General features: G+C 40.0%; 1 protein-coding gene across 9 annotated transcripts in view; it reads left to right on the top strand.

The window, feature by feature from the left end:
• The window catches only part of GK (glycerol kinase), a 48299-nt gene extending 26790 nt beyond the window's left edge, over positions 1–21509 (top strand). The window contains exons 16-21 of one of the 9 annotated variants that reach the window (XM_064473708.1): positions 1156–1276; positions 2880–3023; positions 3997–4077; positions 5634–5720; positions 7711–7781; positions 8948–11373. In XM_064473708.1, coding sequence (XP_064329778.1) covers positions 1156–1276; positions 2880–3023; positions 3997–4077; positions 5634–5720; positions 7711–7754 — 477 coding nt within the window. In that variant the 3' untranslated portion in view covers positions 7755–7781; positions 8948–11373. Of the gene's footprint in view, positions 1–1155; positions 1277–2879; positions 3024–3996; positions 4078–5633; positions 5721–7710; positions 7782–8862; positions 11374–19955 lie in introns of those variants that run through there. The other 8 variants (XM_064473707.1, XM_064473715.1, XM_064473734.1 and 5 more) reach the window with 8 other exon arrangements.
• The last annotated feature ends 589 nt before the right edge of the window (positions 21510–22098 follow it).

Here is a 22098-nt window from a genome sequence, read left to right as displayed (position 1 = left end):
CAGTCTTTTATACTCATGTAACTCTCACTGTCAGTATTTTACACTCATGGGTGTTGTGTTAATAGGTGGAGAAATTTGGCAGAAAATAAAAACCCGCTTGTGGTCCAGCTGGTCCTCAGATGTCAGAGGGGCTGGGGGCAGCTGGGCTTAGATCCTGAGTGGTACCCGATTTAGCACTGTCAGTCCAGTCGTGGGATGCACTAACAGTACAATCACTATTGGTCTAGTCGTGCTCAGTGACTCTTCACAGCCAGATGCACTAATAGTGCAGTTTATTGAAGCAACAGAAATACAGGTTCTTATCAGATTGCTGGTGATAAATGCACTGTCTGCAAAGCACATGCAAGTATAAAAGCACTGAAACACAAAATAACAAGCCTGTTCTCTACATTTCCTGGGGAATCACTCGATATGATCAAGTGTTCAAGTCTTACCCAACAGGCATCCCTGTTGTGGGGGGTGGGAGGGATGGGAAGAGGGGTTCAGCCTGTGGACTGATCCCAGTAGTCTGCAATGATATCTTCCCTAACATCCCTTTTTCTTGAGGTCATTTTATACTACTTTACGTTTAGGTGGAGTTTGAGTGACTCTAGTCGTACATACCTTCGTTACTGATCGGTGTAGAAATACCTCACTTTGCTTTAAAGGTATAGACTAAGAGAAATTCAGAGCGCACGCTTAATGAGGGGTGTTTGTTCCTTGGAGGCAGGTAACTCTGGGGTGGAGGTGTGTGTTTTGGTATTATAATGAGTGAATTTCATCCACAGGGCATGACTTTGCAAGTGTGTGGTGCTGACCAGGGCATGGTTCCATGGTTCCTTCTAGTTGCCAGACCTGCAGTCATTTGTGGATGAGTTTGGCCATGGAGCCTTTGCTCCACTGCCTCCTCCAATTATCTCTCTTAGAGCTAGTACACCAAGCTCCCCTAGTGTTGCCAACATCTAAGAGTGCAGGTGGTGCTGCTTAGGGACAATCACTGAACCAATTTCCAGCGTGCCAACTGTATTTCGCCCTGGAAGTTAACTTATGAAATGTGGATATAACTTTAACCTCAATAATTTCAACCTCAATAATTTCACCCCCAGTAATTATTCCACAATGGGTATCATGGTTTTCTCTGCAATTAAATCATAACATATGTTACTCTCACTTAAGATTTTAGATGCCATGAACAAAGACTGTGGGATACCACTAACTCAATTACAAGTAGACGGAGGAATGACCAATAACAAAGTCCTCATGCAACTGCAATCGGACATCCTCTGTATTCCAGTAGGTAAGATGAAACTACAACTCCTATTTTCTTTTTAAAGCTGAAAACAACATTGGTTTGTAATGGCTGAGGACAAATTGGACGGCTTGCTTTGTTGTTGTTGCTGGTCTTTTGCTACTGCTTGAGAATGTTGGGGTTTTTTTCCAAAAAAGTTTTTAGATCTTGCATCCAGTTTTGAGATTCCCTTTCATAGAGAACCACTGACTTATTTCTTGAGTTGAAATATTACAGCACTATGATGATATTGAACTTTAAAGTTGTCTTATCAATTTCTAAACATCCAGCAATTTTAAAACCAGTGAGATTAATGCTTTCCTGCAACATGTTGGCCCTGAGAATCTTCCTCAGAGATCAATCAGAAATTTGTGTCTCCACTGCTTATGTTTTGCTCTTGCATTTCAGCAAATAGCAAATACCCTTTTTTCTGTTCCCTTTGCCTGCACAAACCTTTGATTTAATTTACAAAATAAAAGAAGACCCACAAAACACATTGTCCATTCTGTTTCCTCCCACAGCAGCAACGAAGAAGGGAATAGAGGTTACAACAACAGTGGGAATCTTGCAACCAGTTTTCTTGGCATGCATAATATGAAATACAAACCCAAATGGAGTTGTTCCTCTCTGAGGAAAATGAAAATTTACAATACTGTTATTCTGATCCAGCAGAAATGCAGCCATTTTAGAAATGGTCATGTAACACTTCTTTCACAGAAGCCCCCTAGAATAATAAAAATGTTTTTTAGTTTTTGAAGGATTAATTTCAATACGCTAAAGCTCTTCAAAGACCTCACTTGAAACCTGGAGCATTTCAGCACCAGTGAAAAGGGTGCATCTTTCTAAAGACATGTTTTAACACCTGTAGCAGAACCCAAGCTGCCAAGTAGTATAAGCTATACATTTGCATTCTTAAGGATGCAGTGTGTCTCTGAGTAACATCAGTATATTATACATCTTCGTCTATACTGAAGACTGATGATTTGCTGCATAAATCACAGAATGGTAGGGGTTGTAAGGGACCTCTAGATATCATCTTGTCCAACGCCCACTATTATTATAAATGTAATAATATTGCCTAATATGCAGCTTCTAGAAAACAAGTTAGAAAAATATCTTGTTGTTTCTTATGCATAAATGTGAGACACTTAGGTGGAAAGTTTTTAACTCTAGAGATATTATAGCTTGCCCTCAATAATACATAATACACAAGGCTCATGCTCTCAGTGCAGATGCGTAGTTAGTAGATGAAAGGATATGATTGATAAAATCAGACAAAAAATAGTGTATTATTAACAGGAGTACTCTAAGAAAACTGATGGTTGAGGTCAGCAGCCCTGCATGTGTATGAAAATGGGCAATTGTGTGATTCAGTCTTGAGGGAAGTAGTGATCTGAGATCTCAAAGACTTGGACAACTCATAGGTGAAGTTAGCCTCATAACCATGTGAACGGCAATAAAATGAGGTTTGCAGTTGATAAAGGAAGCATATAGCAGTTGTAGAAAATACATATTGTTCTAGATGTATATATATATAAAAATCTTCAATTCTGATGTCATCAAGGTGACCTTCATTAAAAATCATCATGGCCTTCTCTTTGATTTACTTCAGTAAAGCCATCAATGCCTGAAACAACAGCTCTAGGAGCTGCTATGGCAGCAGGAGCTGCAGAAGGAGTTGGAATTTGGAGCCTGAATCCTGGAGATTTGACAGCAGTGACATGTGAACGATTTGAACCACAGATCAACCCGGAGGGTAAAACCCTTTCATGTTATCTAAGAAGTTGCAAGCTTAATATTTTATGTCCAGTAGGTCGGGCTTTTTCTTTATTGCAGTCTAACATACTGATATAAAACCAGCTATATATGAATATCCTCACAAATGTTGAAGATCAGATTTGTAATACTGGTTTAGGGAAAAGTGCGTTGCACTTGCTGCTTTGTCCATTTATCGACTGGTAAGATTGGAAAATGGTTCAAACAACATAACTCCGCAGGGGAATGCGTTGGGTTTTTTTTTTCTTTTTTTCCTTTTGAAAGAAGTTTGGCAATGGGCATTGCAGTTAGTAGCTTTTGATTTATAGCAAGTAGAATAAAAGAAACCTTGAAAGTTTTTAGTGAGGAATATGTCTCCTAAAGCTCCTGTGCATTTGTGAGTTTTCACAGATGTAGAAAGGACAGACTGACTGTTTTGGGGAGACTTTTCACCTGGCTTTAAAAAGCTTACAATAATCATTGCTTTTTAGCTAACTATCTTTTTCATCAGTTCTTTAGTGCTTCTAGGGATGGAGAGCATACACTTGATATAATTAATCCATTTGCAAGACAAATGCTTTTTGGTCTTTTCAATTATTTCTGAATTTTTGGTACAGAATTACCATTTCCATTACGATTACTGCTATAATCCCTACTTCAAGACAGTATTTTCAACACTGAGGGGCCTCGACATGAATAACAATTTCTTCATTTTGTCCTGCTTGTAAATCTTATTGCAGAAAATTGTTTTTAAGGCTTATTCCTCCTTACTGTGCATAACTGTGGGGTTTTGGGTTGTTTTGTTTTGGGTTTTGGTTGGGGTTTTGTATTCAAAACAACATTTTGTAATATCTGTTCTGTGCAAAGTATACTGCGCAAAAGAGTGAAAAGCTAATATTGTAGTCTTTGCTTCTTAAATACTTGTATTCATATGCAATGAGAGGCTTTTCTGTTTGCTGATTTCTCAATTTCAGAAAGTGAATTTCGCTATGCCAGATGGAAGAAAGCTGTGATGAAATCTATGGGCTGGGAGACATCTGAAGCTCCTCCAAATGGTAAACCAGAAATTAATGGAGGTCAAGTGTTATTAATTAGCCAGTTAGCCTAGGTAGTTAATCTTGAGTTTGGTGACCTTTTCTGTCCATATCATCTCTGGATTATTCCAGTGATTTAAAAATTATTACTTAAAACCACTGTGGAAACAAAGCAAGAAAATAGATGGGTCTTCCTCCTGAAAGGAGGGCACAAGCAGTATCCTGTAGGGCTCTAAAAATGGAGGACGTGAAATCAAGACTAACTGCAGGTTTTGCAGAATAGCATTGTTATACAAAAGAAAATAATCTTACCTAGAAGAAGAGATGCAGTGCAGTTCTAAGACAGTGCAGGGCTTCTGTAAAGTTTCTTATACTATAACCTCATGTTGCAAAAGAGAAAAGTTTCATCCTGTGACTTTTCTTGCTATATCTTGCCTTTATTATTTGCTGTATAGGAAGGAGGGATTGATAGCCACATCAAAATCTGTTTGATGCACAAGGGCTAAGAGCAAGAAGTTATCATACAGTGAAGAATTGCATAGGCCTATTGTTCATACCCAGACAATATACAAACACTTTTGAGGACTGAACAAGATCTTTCTTTTGAAGTAGAGGGCTTTTTCATCTGTCAGGTTTGAATTAAATAAAAACTGCAGTCTTCTGTGATCTATAATTTGAATTTGTATTTCAGCACTATTTCAGGATAAGTTTTTAGTCCCAAATCATCCTACAACATATCATTTATGAGCTTTACCTTCCTTTCATTTCCCTTTTGTTGGAAAAACTATTAGAATGAAAAATATTACGTGAAGAATCCTCAAAAACCTCCCCTCATAATCCACAGTTGTAGCCCTCAAGCTGCATGAAGTCTCTTACTTCATTCTTGAAAGCTAAAGCTAAAATTTTCCTTTTACCATCCTATATATTGGTTTAAGTATTTTACTTAAGACCATGGTTATACGAACTATTCTGTCAAGGCTATTTGGAAGGGAAGTAGGTAACTTAGCACGAGTAACAGGATTCACTTCAGTATTGTCCATTATGATTTAGTAGCCTTACAGCTAAACTCTTTGTTATGTATCCTAAAATCCCAAGTGCTTGGTGTGTATCTTCCTTAAGAATCTTTATTTCCTTTTGAAGGATAGAAAACTCTGCCTTGCAGAAAATAAAACTAAAGCTTGTTCTTCAGCTCAAGTGAAAAGGAATATGTTTATCAAAACTTACCCTCAGTGATTATCTCGTTTAACACTGAGCAGGGGTAAAGTGTTATTTTCCTTAGTTCTTGCTTTGAAACTTTGTCTTCTGCCTGCTAGGAGTATTTAAGATAGAAGAATACTAGAAATGGACTCAACCTAGGTAGTGCTAACAGTGGAATTTAGATTTGAACTCTTATATTGAGAGCCTGTACTGCATTATTGTGGGGGTTTTGCATGATCTTTTTGACTTTTCTGCAAATGTCACAACATTTGTTACTTTTTGCTGTTCGTGTGATTTTTAACACATATATTGCAATTTATATATATATATTTCTCTTTTGATTTGCTTGACTGGAAACACCCTCCCCTGGATGACATCAGGTGACACTAGTATCTTCTGTAGTCTGCCTTTGGGTTTTTTTATTATGAGTAGCATGATAATGTTAATCGGAGCAAAGTATGTCTCAGGTTAGTTATTATTTAAACTAGATCACTTTAAAAGCTATCTACGCTAGTTTAAGTGTTGGGTTTTTTTGTACTTCATCTGTTTATTTTTAGCAAAAATGACTGATGCTTCTTGTTGTTCATGCACACGAGTGTTTGAGGGTGCAAATTAGACATATGGTACCCAAGGGAACCAAGTGAATGCCATCTCAAATTCATCCTCATGTGCTGTGAAATTCATAGTTGTTGGATGCACATGAAACCTTGAACTCTCCCCTCCCTTCGTCTAGCTGTGCAGACTGTACCCACAGTTTATAAAAGGGATATAGTTTGGGGTAGCCTAACAAACAGAGTTTTGCATTGCCTGCATTACAGTGTGCATTGCAGTTAGAATAAGGTTCCATTCTCTATCCTATATTTCTTCTCATAATGTTTAAAATTATTTTGAGGATCTTGTTTGAATAAAGGGAAGACTTTTCTTCTGTCCCTGAAAGGCTTCATGCACCCCTTTCTTTTTTCTGCTCCCCTTGGAACTATTGTGTGGTTAGAAATCTTCATCTCCTAAATCTGTAGAATATTCTTTTTGTACTTTGCTCTTGATGGATAAGTGAATTCATTTTGTGTAAAGAGAAGAGACCCTGAAAGGCCTATCTGCAAAACTGGGGAAAGGGACTGTGTGCATATTCAATGAAGACGCATCTTCGACTTATTAATATATGTTTTATTTTAAAAGAAAGCTCTTAATATGGATGATGGTGTTAGTTACTTATGCCAGAAGTAAGACATTTCATTAAGATACTCTTATGGTAAGAAAAAGAAGTTTATATGGTGATATCATTTTTATTGTTGTGTTGCACAAGTTCATTCCAAAGAAAATATTTTACAGTATAGCTGCTGTTGCTGCTTAGTAAGCTTTTTGGGGGTGGTCGTTTAGTTTTCTTTCTTTGTTTTGGTTTTGGCAGGATGGGCGGGGGGGGGGGGGGTAGTTAAATGGACAATTGAGGACTCACAGGCTCCTGTGATGATGTGCTTGTATTTTGTTTCTACACAATCAGCCTGAATTAACTACTCCGTTGTAATTTTCCTTGCATGGAAGAGACCGTCTGAGCTTGCGGAACTAAAATCAAACTAAACAAACACTAGGCAAAAATCAAACTGAAAAATGGATTGCCATTGATTTACTGACTCTGGAATGTATCTGTGAATGAGACAAACTCGATTATAAAGAACAAAATAAAATCGGCTTTGAATAAATGGGTAAATTTTTAACAAGCTGAACTAAGCAACTTGAATATTAATTGCAAGTCAGGTTCTCCACCACATGGAGGATACCTAAAACTATATGAAGATCAATGTTAAGTGGGCATATATGCAACTTAAATTCTGGGTTTATTGCTTTTTAAAAACAACTAATCAGTAACCTATATATAAATATCTAAACTTGCACTGCTGGAACTCATAAAGTTTTTTTTTTCTCCCTTCCCTAAGCTTGTCGGTGCCTTTCTGACCCACAAGTGGAAAACATATTCATCTCAACTCACTCCAGCCTTCAGAACCCATTTTTGCCCTCGTTTTCAGATAAAAGTAACTATTGATACAGTTACTGCTACTATATAGAGTTGCTATATATACCAATATAGTTACTTTATACACCAATATATTGGTATATTATTTACATGGTAAGCTTGGGGACAGGAGAAGCTGCAAGAAACTTCCAGCTCTCATTTGTTTTAAAAATTATGATGTCTAATAAGAAATAGCATCAGAGATGATATGTACAGGTTGTAGTTTTGCTGCACTGTGTTAGGATAGAACATACATACAGAATTTGTGTTGTTGATTGGAGCAGGGCTGCTTCCCCCTTAGACATTTAGATATTTACTCTGGTAAATATCCTTTTGCTTTTAAAAGCCGGAACTAGCTGACCAGACTTTCCTTCTAATTCAGTACAGGAACTCCATTAATTAATTTGTTACATTTTATCTTTTAATGAAACACTGGAACTCCAACGCAGTCATGAGTATAGTAGGTTTGAGGACTGAATCTACTGAGGATTGAATTCATCCTTCACGTGCTGAAGCAGCAGTAAGTCTTGCATGGCAACAGTGCTGTTGTTGAACATGAGGGCAGGGACATGATTTTACAGCTACTGAAATGCAAAGGAAGAATCTGCTGTGGCAGAGTAGAGAACACTAACGTGGTAAAAACCTATTTAAGAACTGCTAAACTAGCTGCCTTTTCATGCAGCACCTGATGACTGAATATGAAGAACAATACTGTATTTCATTATATCATTTCATACTTTCATAAAAATCAGGTTTATGATCTTTATTATTCTTCTCCCCTAGGGGAGAAAGGGCCAATATTTTGTTTTATTTCACTGTTAAAGAAAGTTGTGTGTAGCAACTGGAGTCCTTATGCTAAGATTCTGTTAGGTTTTTCGCACTGGTTCTGGGAGTAGACATCTGAGAGTTTTCAATGTTTTCTGTAGCTGTACTTTTTTGGGGGTGGGAGTTAACTGAAAGTGATACTATATTTTATTAGACTCACATTGAAAGAAATGCCTTCGCATGCTTAAATTGGCACCTCTCAAGTGAGGTATACGTGGGGACTGGCCGTATACAGGATCTTATGTGACATCTGGGGTATAAAGTTCTTTGACTGTTCTCACAGAATAAGGTGTCAGTGCTGATAGTAATACTATATTCTCCCTGCTGAAATACCCTTTGGGGTTTTTCTTAAGATTCTGTTTTTCCTTTTTAGTTTCTTGTGTTGTGATAGTTACTGCTGAATTACATACTAATTTACATCTAGGAATCAATGCACAGTTCTGCAAGTTAATTGCAATAATATTTCCCAAATTTCTGAAAGCTGAGCTCATATTCACAAAAAAAATAAGCTTAGAGTACCTTCCTTCAATTCTTCTACTTGTTAAAAATTTACCCGTCTTAATAGTGTTGTCTCTTCTCTCCTACGGTATGCACATCCCGCGCACTTAAGTGATGGCTTACCTGGTGTCACAAGATACATCTAATCTATAACAGCATTACTTGAAAACCAAAGACAGTTATACTGAATTCCTCTTGTAGCTCAGCTGATTTATAGAGTGTTATTGATGTTTTAGAGTAAATGCTGTGTTACTAACGCACGATCTTTCTTATTTAAGGTACTGGTAAATGAGACTACTTAGTGAACTCTCTGGATGCAGCTGATTTTTTTTTTTTTGTTTCGTTTTGTTTTGTCGTCTGAAGAGATTCCACCACCAATGTGATTATACTGCTTGTGTGACTGAATCCACCTGTTGCCAGTCCCTGAGTAACCTCCCAGTGGTGCACTGAAACTAAAGGCTTCGGCCCTTCATTACTCTGCTCCCTTCCCCGTCAACTCCAACTGCACAGGAGGCCTTTGCGTGGACTATCTCACATCATCCTCTAAAATTTCACAAGCCCTAGCTTTGTCTGAGAAAGTTGGTATAAAAAAACCCTGCAACTTCTGAGGTAGCATCAGATGTTTAGCTATCCTTGTCAGGGTTTTGGCACTTTATACAACACGCTACAGAAAGTTAATGATGCACTATAGAACTTTGTAAACATCTTACCATTCTTCCAGCTGCTGTGAATTACCTTTCATATGTCTACGATTGCCAAAGATGTTTTATTGTAGTGGCCACTGGTCTGAAACACCTTCAACGGTACAAACCTTTTAAACACTAGCTCAAAACGTGTTCTCAGTAGCACACATCGCCACCAGTTTGGCAACAAAGAGGTTGCTGATATGGTCCAGAGGGTACTGTTGAAATGATCAATTACAAAGTTAGAAAAGTTTGCTTTGGCTTTTGGCGTATGTAGTCAGTTTGCCCGTTATAAATATTTAAGAGGCTGAGGCCTGTAGCTGTACCTTTAAAGAGTTAGGAGTAAATAGGCTTTTTGGTTAAGGCCTCGTTTCCTGTTCTTGTGCTTTTGTGTTAGTTCCGAAAGACGTGCTATTGACAGGACAGCTTCTCGGTCCTCAGCAACCGATATCCCTTAAAACTGCTCTGTACAATGCACTTTTCTTGACCGATACTTATACTGGTCAAGAATAAATATATTGGCATACATTCTGTCATCCCGCTTAAGGATATTTTAGTGACTATTTGTGAAACTTTTGAAAGTTGAAGCTAACTTAGTTTTCCTTAAAGAGGGTCCACTCCAAGTTAAATACCAGTGCTTTCATTCTTGATCTCATTTAATATATCTCAGGGACCAAAATCTCCCTTTCGGTTTCCATGTCCATAGTTCTAACAGCAAGTTGTCGCAAAATATGCTGGGACAACCCAAAACCCTGACTTGGAAGAGTAAGCACTTGGCACCTGAAATGGGCCACTGGCATTCACGGGCAACGTGCGTGACAGCTGGGTTGCGTCTGCTCTGAAACTTTTTGTCCTCCACAGGTAAAGGAGTGAGGCAATAATCTTACCTTCAGCTTTGCCATTTGTACCAACAGCGTGACCAATGCCAGCCGTATTGGTTCGGTCAGAGAGAAGGTGTTCTTGTATAGTGTCATTAGATCCGCAGAGAATGATAGCGAGGTTAAATGTGGGAACAACACAGAGAATTTTGAAGATGTGTTTAAATGCACTAGGAGTTAAAGGGAACGGTTTTATGTGTGCGTTTGTTCTTAAAGATTTTTGTCTTTAAAGAAATAGTCTTTAACAAAGTTTGGTTTTCTTAGTTAAATTATGATTAGAGGCTTAGTTTTTAAAAAGTTGTTAAAGATATGTGTGTCTGAAGCAATGGATTGCACAGAAGTTCAGGTCTCTACAATATATTTAATATCAAATGCATATCAATTGCCTTTTTATTATCAAGTGCAATGACCTTTGAAAATGTGACTTTTAATTAAGAAGTTAGAGGAGGAACATTTTTCGTCCCATGGTTGCATATATAAATCCAACAGGGGATTTTTGGGCACAGGTGAAAACACAACATCATTCAAATCCCCTGTCTCCTATAGATACTCAAATGTGAGGTGTGACAAGTAAAATTTCTGGGCTTTCCAGTTTATGTTGGAGAGGTAAAGAAAGAGTGAAAAATGAACATGAACCCATAGAAGAAAAGTCTCTGTACCCCTTACCTTTACTCGAGGCTGTTGCTGATCCCACCTTGCCCCAAGGAACACGAGCAGCAGCGGCCTCTGGCGCACACGGGGCCAGGGCAGCAGCACACACCTCAGGCCCTGGGCTTCCCAGTATGATTTCTTGCCAAAACCACTGACATACTGAGCCTGGGAGCGATGAATGCTGACGTGTTGCCTTTGCCAACAACGTGTGTGGCAGGGGGAAAGGTAGTGCATAGTAAGGGGTGGGGGGGGTGTTGCTGCTTTTCTGAGTTAAGTTTTACTGGGAAACACGGTTCCTATTACTTTTTCAGTGAGTAAAAAAAAAATCATTATTTTCTTTTCAATTGCCGTTGCAAATATTTTTTTAGGGTTTTCACACAACTGTTAACTTTCTACAAGCATAGCTGAAATATATTGTAAACTGCGTGTTAGTGGGGAGGGGACAAACTGTTGAAAGTTAGCTTTTGGTGAAACTGGTTTATTTTTTTTCTATAAACTACCAGATTTATAAATTCTTACTTGAGAAATGTGTTAACTTGTTATTAAAATACTGAAAATAAATTGATGTAAGCTGTCATTTTATTCTTGCCCATTATCTTTCAGACACATTTGCATTAATGTTTTTTGTGTGAGGCATCAGCACACATTGGCACATGTTTAACAAGAGAGCGCCTTCTACAGGTATCACAGACACGTGATTTAAGTCGCTCAGGCGCGTGGCTCAAACGCATGCAGTACTGCGGTCTGCTTTTCGGTGATTCATCCGGTTTCAAGGGCTGGATTAGAATTGACATTTCCTCAAGTTCCTCCGTATTCAGGAAGAAGCAGGAAAACATGGGTAGGATGATGAAAAGAACACGGTCGTAATACAGGTCTGGTCCAAAGGTCTCAAACAACATTGCTTGATGGGGCCAACAGGCCAAGCGGTTTTTGCTCTTATACTGTGGCCTGGTAATTGCTACAGATTCAAAAGCCGTTGGGGGAAGAAAATGTTGATGGAATAGAAGACGTTGCTGGGGGCACTATCCAGGAGCATAAGGTATTTCTGTTATTTTAAGAAAGAAGTGTGGGGGAGTGTGTGTATGTGGAGGGTGCATGTAGGGAGTGCGCCTGCCACATTCCTCTTTGTTCTCTCTCTGTGTAGCTCCCAGTTGTATCCCACACATCTAGGGCTGCGTAATTAAGCCGAGGATATAGCCTCCACCCATAGTCTTTACGAAGTCTGTAGTCCCCTATATCGAAATCAGCCATGTGACTCAGAAACACCCCCCACCCCTTGAGAGAAAAAGGCGTTTAAACACCAGAGCAGCACAGAAACCTTAGGTAACGTACTCATGCAGTACCGGACTTCTCCCTCTGCTCCTGAGACTCGAGAGTCTTCCTTTCACATGGCAAAATTGCAGCCTTGCTCTTAGCTGCGCTGCATAAGAGCATACCCAAATTTCATGACTCATCAAGCTGAAATATTATCAGATGAGAACTTACTTATTAATGTTGTTAGTACCAGAGTTTTTATATGTATAAAGAATTTTTGTTCAATGAAAACTAATGCAATGTCTAGTCTGTTATTGGATCTCTGTACAAACAAGCTTCTCAATGTCCAGATCAGCATCCAAGATGTAATCTTTCCATCTAAAGAATCCCAGATCTGTAGCTATTAGAACTCCATCCCATTAAGACCTGTAATACAAGCCCAATATGTTCGGGTTTTTTTTTTTTTTAATTATTAGAACTGACTGGCATTTAGGGAAGCAGGCCTCATCACTCCTGGAGATAGGGGCAGGCAAATGAGTAGCAGCACTTTAAAGCCAGGAAATGGCAAAAGAACAGAGCTGGAATGAATTTCCTGTGCTGTCCAGAGGGACCTCAGCAGGCTGGAGGAACGGGCTGAGGGGAACCTCGTGAAGTTCAACAAGGGGAAGTGTGAAGTCCTGCCCCTGGGAGGAGCGGTCTCAGGCACCAGGACTTGCTGGAGGCCAACCTGCTGGGAAGTGGCTTTGCAGAAAAGGTCCTGGGGGTCCTGGTGGACAGCAGCGATTGCAAGGAAGAGGCCAACAGCACCCTGGGCTGTATCAAGCAGGGCGTCACCAGCAGGCCAAGGAGGGTGACCCTTCCCCTCTAATCAGCCCTGGTGAGACACACCTGGGTGCCAGGTCCAGCTCTGGGGTCGCCAGTATGAGAGACACGGACATACCAGAGTGAGTCCTGCAACAGCCCACAAGGGTGGTTAAAGGATTGGAGCACCTGTCATGGGGGAGAAGCTGAGAGATCTGGGACTGCTCAGCTTGCAGAGAGCTCAGATGTAAATACCCAGTCCAGGGAGTAAAGGCAAAGGAGCCAGACCCTTCCCTGCAGAGCCCGGTGACAGGATGAAAGGCCACAAACAGAAACACAGGAAATTCCATTCAAACACAAGAAAAAATAGTTTTTACTCTGAGGGTGGTCACACACAGGAGCGGTTTGCTCAGAGAGGTTGTGGAGTCCCCATCCTTCAAGATACTCAAAACCCAATGGGATGCAGCCCTGCTCTCGCTGACCCTGCTCTGAGCAGGGGGCTGGACAAGGCGATCAGCGGTGCCCCCCTGCCTCAGGCAGTCTGTGCGTCTGGTTAGGTCAGCCACAGCTTCCCTCCAGCACAGGCTGAAGGCTTGGGCCAGCTAATGATAAAGGCCAGGGAAAAGGAAATGCTAGTTTATTTGGACAGAACCAATCTGCCTTATATGAATCAGTTTTCACCCAGTCTTGTATTTCAACATTATTCAGCTGGAGTTACTAGTATGTTACCCTAGGCACGTATTTGTTTTGGAAGAGTCAGCCCTATTGTGTGGGCTTATTATCTTACTTGCTTTAGTTTTGAGAGATAATCTTTTAAGCAGTTGCTAGTGGGAGTTTAAGCACCATGGCTGATTTTTAGATTCCTGATTGCTTTAGTCTAATACCCCATTTTTCATAGGGAATTATACCACCAGGTGCTTCGAGGCAGCCCAGAAGGCAAGCATGGCATAATGTGATTCCAAAGAGACCACAGTTGAATTGTAGTTAGCAAAACCTGAAAATATGATCTCATTAAATTTTATAATGGGAAGACCTCGGTTTGGAGGTCGCTTCTTTTTGTCTGTAGTGTTTGTTCTTTAAATCCATGGGCTGCTGATCTGGGGGTTCCTTTCCTGACTTTCCTTGAAAGTACATTCGCTTCAGTTGGAAGGATCACCTGCGTCGTTACTTTTCAGTTCTGCAGGGATGGAGCGCTCTGAGAACTGACGCGCCACCAGCTCCAGCGTCCTGATCGCCTGATACACTTGTCGGGTCCTGTGCAACTAGAAAAGAGCTCACAGACGGAACAGCTTTGGTGATCGGTTGTCGCTGTCTAGAACAAGTGTTTTCCCTCCCAGCTCTAAAGCCCTTGGAGTTGTCTTCCATTTGTTTTGACAACAGGATGGGTTAGTCAGCGTGCTCAACGGCACCCACATTTCCTATACTACTTCATAAACAGTTTCAGGAATTTTGAGTATATCACTTAAGCTACTTATTTTTTGCTAAGTTTTCTAACTACATCAGTCCTATCCATCTTCCTTGCAGGGGATCAGATTACTGACAACCTGCCATGGAGCATACTGTTTGACACAGAGGAACTCAAGATTCATCGGTGTTTATTAGCACAGAAATCCCTTCTGTATTACCACTCCGTGTCCAACAACAGGAGTCAGCTTACAGTAGAGACTGGGCATAATGCAAATGTTCATGCCCTCCTCTACATGACGTTTCAGGAGCAACATCTCTTTCTTCCAGAAATACTAAAGCCAAGGGCTGCCCCATTATGAAGGAAGGTTACTTGAAAAACTATGTGATCATCTTCAATCTCTATCTGCTTATAAGTACAATCTAACTCCCAGTCTTTTGTGGGCAGCACTTTCTGGAAATGAATGTGACAGTGCTGCTTCTCAACCTTGATTTTTCAAGGAGAATTGATTCTTCAGTTGTACGATTCTGAAGAATTGACCCTTCAGCAGAAGAAACTGCTTTGACAAGAAAAGCTTCTAGACCCCATACACTACAAATGCTGGAGGCATCAGATATTCTCCCAAGCTTTTTGTTTGTTTGTTCGTTTTTTTAAGGAAGAAGGGGAAAAGCGGGGAGAATGACCCATCTGGAATGTGCAAGAACCCTGTCTTCATCGTGAAGCAAAACACAGTATTATAACTTTAATCTTGTTCTCTAAGTAATGATTGTTGTGTCTCAGTTAAACTTCAAGACACCTATTTTTAAGTCTCTTTAAGACACTCTCCCCAGGAAATAGGTTTGTATTACCAACACAAGCTATTCTTATTTGTACTGGTTAGTCTTCAACAAGGTGCAAACCACTTCCTGTGCAACATAATGCCTCTACTCTGTGACCCGCTAATACACAAGCCTTAAAGTAAACAAATTGTTCCTTACCTGGGTTTGGGTTTCAGCTCACTGATGAACTTCCGACTCAAAAGTTACCAATGGCTGTCATACCAGGCAACAGATTTCAGATCATGTGACCATTTCTTTGATTGTTACCAGTCTTTCTGTTTGACTGCTGATATTACACCAACAAACAAGCATATACAGTGCAAGGGTTGTCAAACTTCTAAACGTTAAGTAAAATTCATATTAATTAATTAAATTAAACATATAATAGTGCTGAAAGATTTTATTTGCTAATCTTGAAACAGGCTACTTGTTTATTCATGAGCATGTGAAACGCCGAGTCCCAACTGATGTGCAAATGAGGCACGTTGTATGTTGGAATATGCAGGTATGGTTTTATTATTTGGTGTGTGAGGTAAGCACTTAGGAAAGGTAGGAAAAAAGCCATACCAGAATTTTAGCAGGTCAGAACCCAGTGTAACGCAACAGTAGATCAATATGACAAGCAACAGGATGGTTGAAGGTCATAACAGTAGGACGATACTGGCTTACAGAATATCCTTGAACACCTGAAACTATTGGAAGATTTTGTGATAGCTTCATTTTAAAAAACGGAAAATCAGTTACTCCCACTTGCTTTTCAAAGTAGCGTCTGTTGAAGCTATCACATCAGCATTTGGCACAGTATTCTCGAAAGGAAGATGTTGAAATCGTAATTTAAATATTCGTGCTGTACTACCTTACAATAGAAACAAAGATAACATCAGCATATGAACAGTTCATTTACATGCTGTAAATCAGAACTGCCAAACTAGTTTGCAGCAAATGTATAGTACCAAACACACATGAGGAAAGACGGCGAGCTCTTTCATAATAAAACAGAAAAACAAGAGGTGTGGTAATTCCTGTTTACAGAAATTCCCCTAAGATTGTTAAAGTTACTAATTTTCACCCAAAAGTCATGAAGGCAAGAGGACAAATATGCAGATCCAGCACAGTAAACCTTTAAACAATTGTCCTTTTAGGAGACTTAGTAAAATACATAGAACAAATTTAAATAGCAAAAATCTTGGTGTGTACCTCACATCACAGACTCTTTGAAATACAAAGGGCCTGAAGCAAAGCAAAATCAGTAAATGCAAAGACAGGACAGCAAAACTGGAGTAAGAATTTTTCAGGAAAAAAAGAATTCAAAAAAGTAATAAAAGCTTCATTGCCCTCAGTTCTAAAAGTGTTTTAATCAATAATGGGAAAGGTACCAAAAATTTCTGTAACTCAGTATTGATTTTTACATTTATCCTTTGAAAGGCACTAGCAGGTCATTACTGAATTAAGTAGAACCCTGAAAAGTTAAGGACTTTTACCACCCTCAAAAGCTACGTATTTGTTACTCAAGGTCACAGCGGCTGTTTATTTTTGGAAAACCATTAGTTCCACGTAGTATGTAAGGAAGAACAGTTCCAGCTGCCAGACAACAAACTGCAGTTTCTATTACTCTCTGTGAGGGCTCGCACATAGTCCTTTCTGTTTGAAAATGAAGGGTTTTCCTCCACCCTAAGACAAAGCTTTTATTAAGTCCTATTATTTCAGCTTTTCAGTTAATCGTTACCCAACGTTACCCCGCTAGCTGATTTATGATCATCCTTATTACAATTTTATGTTAAACCCATGGCATTTACATGTTGGACTCCGGTATAAATAAATTCTAGACTAACTGGAGATGCTGTAAAAGAAAACATGCCGATCAAATACCACCTTGGTGGCTAAAAATCTCCCCTCCCCGACAAACTTCCTAACCTCCGCGTTTGTGTGTGTGCTTTCGGGGCTTGGGTGGTTCACTCGTCGGTCCCCCGTGCAGACCCGCCGGCCAAGGACAATGTGCAGCCCTGTGCTAGCAGCAGTTATGGGGTCAACCCTTGTGAGCCTGACAGTTCTGCACTAGGTACTGAATCCTCCTGGTTTCCTTCTCCAAACAAGGACGTTCTTGCACGCAAGTATCACGGTCTCTAGCCAAAACATACTGAAAGGTCTTCAAGGTACCGCGTGGGAAGTATTCTCTTTTGCAGCTCTGTCATGCCCCCAGTTTAGGTACTCTGAAGTTTCACAGCTCTGACCCTGTTGCCCTGGGCCCCATCTGTATTCAGCACAGAAAGCCACGGCTGGAGCGCAGTCGGGATCTTACGTGGTCTGAGTTAGCATCGGGACTCGCCTCGCATTCCCCCGCAGGGCGGCAACCTGGTTAGCGGAGGGGGACGGACCACAAGGCTGCTGGCTTAGCCGGACACCAAATTGCCCAAAGTGAGGTGGAGTTAATGTGCATATGCTTGGCCTTGCCCTTTTTTTTTTTGGTGCACTTACTAGAGTTTCTTTATTGCTTCAAGGCACAAAAATATTAAAAAGCATTACTTTTGGCGTTCTGGACAACACAGCCAGTAGTGCAATGTAATGCAAAGCCTTCAGCTAGGAAAGGAGTGTGGTAGATGTTCAGGCAAGCCTCTAGGACGAGAGTGTAAGTAGTAACTTTATTCCTAGTGGTATCGGCAATTCAGCTACATCTTCATTTCTGGTGATGTTAAGAGTTGGGACATACTGTCTTTATTTCATCCATCAGCTTGGCTAAGCCAAAATACCTTACTGTTGTGCAATGTTTATTTGACACCTTACCTGCATTAGATTGCCAGCCAGCCTTCTGTTTAATTACACTTTAAATGTATTCTTTCTTCCTCAGAAAAAAGAATTTCTCTCTCCCTTTTTCTCTTTCAATAGCTCTTGTTCACTTCAGTGCCAGTTTTTCTTTTCCCTCTCTGTTTCATGACTACACTTTTTCTCTAACTACATCCTCTGGTTTTCCTTATATTTTCTATTGCTTCTTGGGGAAGAAGGTATCTTCTTTGAATATTAAATACACAGTAGGACATAAAGAACAAGGAAATCCCCAAATTAATTCTTCTACCCAGCTCAGCTTCACAACTTTCCTTTCAGTTTTTCCTTTAATAGCCTACTGACATCATGATAAATTGCTCCAGAAAGCCCTTTTTCCTCAATACAGATCAAATGCTTGTGTTGGGAGAAAAAAAGAACTGTTTAGGGAATTTCACATGTAAGCCTTGACATTTCATATTGTATTTACTAGCAGTGCTGACTGCGTGAATGAGGTTAAGGGGAATGTGCTGGGAAAGGCTGTGCAGCGTTGCAGTGGGCCAAACCCCTCACACTGCTTGGGCGTACCTGATAAGGTACCAGCAAATAGCTCCTGCTGCGTCCTGTGAATAAAGGAAGACTAAATTGGCTAAATGAATTCTGGGTTATTTCGGTGACTTGTGAAGATTGGATCAAAACAATAATCCTGCTACCGGTGGTTTAGTCCTTATTTGTCTGTCTTTTTACCTGGTAGAAGATGAACAGAGTGTTAAAAATAGCATGGTATCTATGATTTATTCAGCTGGTTTTATTTCAGGTTTTGGAGTCCTAGTTAATAGATATGAGATATGGTGTAGAGGCTTAATTTTGAGGAAAAAGAAATACATTTAATTTGAACTTTCCCTGTTGACAGGGAATTATGAAAAGGCTTTGTGCTGGGTGTCTGCTTTAGTAATTCTGTAAACTGCAGTAAAAGAAACAGAGTTCCAGTGGTCCTGAAACTCAACCACAGCATTTTTTGTGTTCGTCCAGTGTCTAATTGCTGTATTTTACATAGAATCTGCTGTGGATTTTTTTCTGCTCTCTCATTGGGGAAAAAAAAATATGCTGCTTCTGCTCTTTTAATCAGAGAGTTGTTTGCTGTATCTTACATGATTGACAGTTTTTACCAGACAAAATGGGGAAAATTTAACTGGTACAGTTTTATTTCTTGTCAGTTTTGAAGGATGTGATTATTTCTGTTGATCTTTCCTAGAGATGATAGGTATTCAGGTGGGGATCTTTAAACAGTAATTACTTCTGATAGGAAGAAAGAGAAAATAAATGGACTGCTAGGTATTTGCTATTTACTTTGATGTTATTCAGCCTTGTTCTATATGCCTTGTCATCACTTTTACTAGATACCGTAACCTCCGTGTTTTGGCACCAAATTTTGCTGTTCATCCTCTGTTGTGCCTGGACTTATGTCTACCCTACCTTCCTCCACATATATAGCCCGAACTGTCAAAACACATAATAAATAGATTGAAAAGGATGCACTGAACTCTGTGGAAGATGTGGACACAAAAATGCTTTTTCTTACTGAAAGGAGAACTGAGTACATAACACCAAAGAGGCTTTTTCCGTTAATACCCTTCAGTGAGTTTCCGTTATTGCAAAGGTGTTCTAGTGCTGGAAATAAGAAATTACACTAGTGTTAGAGCTGATTTATTCCATATTTTCCTGTAAAATAAAATTGGCTTCTATAAATAAATAAAACTATATCTTCCAGTCTAATACCTTTTTATTCTCCATTGTCATCTCTTTCAGTACTATAATTCAGAAGTTTGCACATTGAACATCGAACGCTGGACACCACAGTTATTGCATTCTCATAAATAATCTTGTAAAGTATGTTAAGAGTTGTCATACATCAAAATCAGTACTGGGTAGTTCTCAGTAAATGCTTTACTTGCGTTATGTGGATCTACACCGTTTTACGCAGTTACATGAATGTGATAAATTCAGATATCTTCAGATGACAAAAAAAATCAATGAGAAAAGAGCAGTGAAAAAAGAAGGATGTCTAAACCAACTTGGTTGCCCTGTTAAGGGCTGATGCCTGGCATTGTTTCTTTTTTTCAGTGGATCATCCTGCATCAGCCAGCCCACCTCTGCGAGGTGCTGAGTTTCCCAGCTGCCCCTACACTCCCTGGGAAGATGAAAGACACCTGCACCTTACAGGATGAAACCCACAGACAGAAAGGAATAGAAGTATTTTCTCTGAGGCCTGTGACTGAATGATTATGTTCTGTGAACTATAAAAGTTTCATTTAAAATTTAGCCAGGTCTTGGTTTCCCCTGTACTAATTCAGGGGCAGCTTCTTGAACATAGCAGACAAGTCAAGCTCAATTCCTTACTGCTGTGCCTCTCTGCTTCAGCACCCAGGTGCAGTTGCCAGGACCCCGGCCAGCTGCAGGGTTACGTCTACACGAGCTGTGGGTGCACCTTCTCTTGCAGTGGCTGTACCCTTACAGGCAGATGCTTAGGTACCTTATGGCATCAAGGCTGGTAACACCTACCGCTGTGGCTCCCGGCGCTAGGAACAGTCCAAGGAGGTGCTCTGGAGCTGTCTTCTCTGGTGGCACCTTGTGCACAGCTCTTAGGTTTAGGTCTGGGTTTGTTTTTTGTTTTCAACACAGATCTTAAAACAGATACCGTTTGCCCTTTGAATGGCTGTAGGGACGCGTAGGCTATAACATTTGAGGCCCATTTTTATTACGAAGTGATGATCTAGACCTCACTGTTTCATAAGCAGACTAAATGAGATTGCTGTTTATTTTCCCAGATGCTCTAATTCGGGGCAGTAACGCAGAGGGCACGCCTGTTGGATTTTGGTAGAAGTTTTGGAGGAAGGGAGCTCTTTTCTCCTTTGTAACTGAGTTTTGAAACATTCTCCCTGTACTTCACCCTGAAAATTTTTACTGAAATCAAAAGATGCCTTTTTTTCAGGCTGAAAGATGCCACTGCAGGTGTGATATTTAAGTTATGATTTTTTGTGAGCATAAACTCATGCACTAAACAGTGATAAAATAATAGTTTGGTTGAGCCTGCTTTACACAGCCTCAGTCCAAGCAATCTCACAGTTATTTCTGGCCGAGTTGGTGTAGATCCCGTGTGGGGGTTAACTTGGTTTGAATGGACTGAAGGCAAACATCTTTTACATCGCTTGTCTGTATTTTTTTAAGACTTTCAATTTACCTATTTAAACTTTATTAAAACTGGTAAGGACCAGCTAATGCATTGTATCTGTCCACAGGGAGGGTTTTATTTTCTTTTACCTTGATACAACATTAAAAAAGCTATATGTTTTGTTTGTTTCTAATTTTGATGTAACAAAGGATATTTTCCTTAATTTCCAAGGCATTTATTACCTACGTTGAACCTTTTTTTTCTAAGTTAACACATGTAAATCTTAAAGTAGTTAATCTGTATTACACTGGCTTTCAGTAAAGTAGATTTTCCTAACAGTACCTAGAAAGTTCATGTAGTTTTGTTTTTTTTTTACCAATACTATAACTTGCTTGCAATTATTTCCTTCAGCAGTTGTCTTAATAACTTGTGCTAAGAATGAAGATTGTACAGTATTGTAAGCTAAATTTTGCTTTATTTGACTGATTAAGAAAACAGTGATGGCATTTCCTTGTGTGATGCCCCTGACGTCAGGGCTGGGGTTACACCATGTGCGTAAGAGGTACGGATCCATCTCCCAGCTGCGTTACGTGTATGCTGTGCAACTGTGGGCACAGTGCAAGTTTCTGTGGTTCACCCTTGAAGTGGGGAGAGCAGTAACACTGTGCTGCTGGCAGATAATATTGTGGCAATGTAGAGTCATAGAGTCAGAATCGCAGAATGGTTTAGGTGGGAAGGGACCTTTAGAGGACATCTCGTCCAACCCCCCTGCAGTGAGCAGGGACATCTTCAACTAGATCAGGTTGCTCAGAGCCCCGTCCAGCCTGACCTTGAATTTTTCCAGGGATGGGGCATCTACAGCCTCTCTGGCAAACCTGTGCCAGCGTTTCACCACCCCTATAGTAAAAAATTTTTCCTTATAGCCAGTCTAAATCTACCCTCCTTTACTTTAAAACCATTACCCCTTGTCCTGTCACAACAGGCCTTGCTAAAGAGATTGTCCCCATCCTTCCTGTAGTCCCCCTTTAAGTACTGAAAGGCTGCAATAAGGTCTCCCTGCAGCCTTCTCTTCCCCAGGCTGAACAACCTCAACTC

The sequence above is a fragment of the Phalacrocorax carbo genome, chromosome 1, assembly GCF_963921805.1.
Source record: "Phalacrocorax carbo chromosome 1, bPhaCar2.1, whole genome shotgun sequence".
Lineage (NCBI taxonomy): Eukaryota > Metazoa > Chordata > Aves > Suliformes > Phalacrocoracidae > Phalacrocorax > Phalacrocorax carbo.
This window is presented reverse-complemented; position numbering and strand designations above follow the sequence as displayed.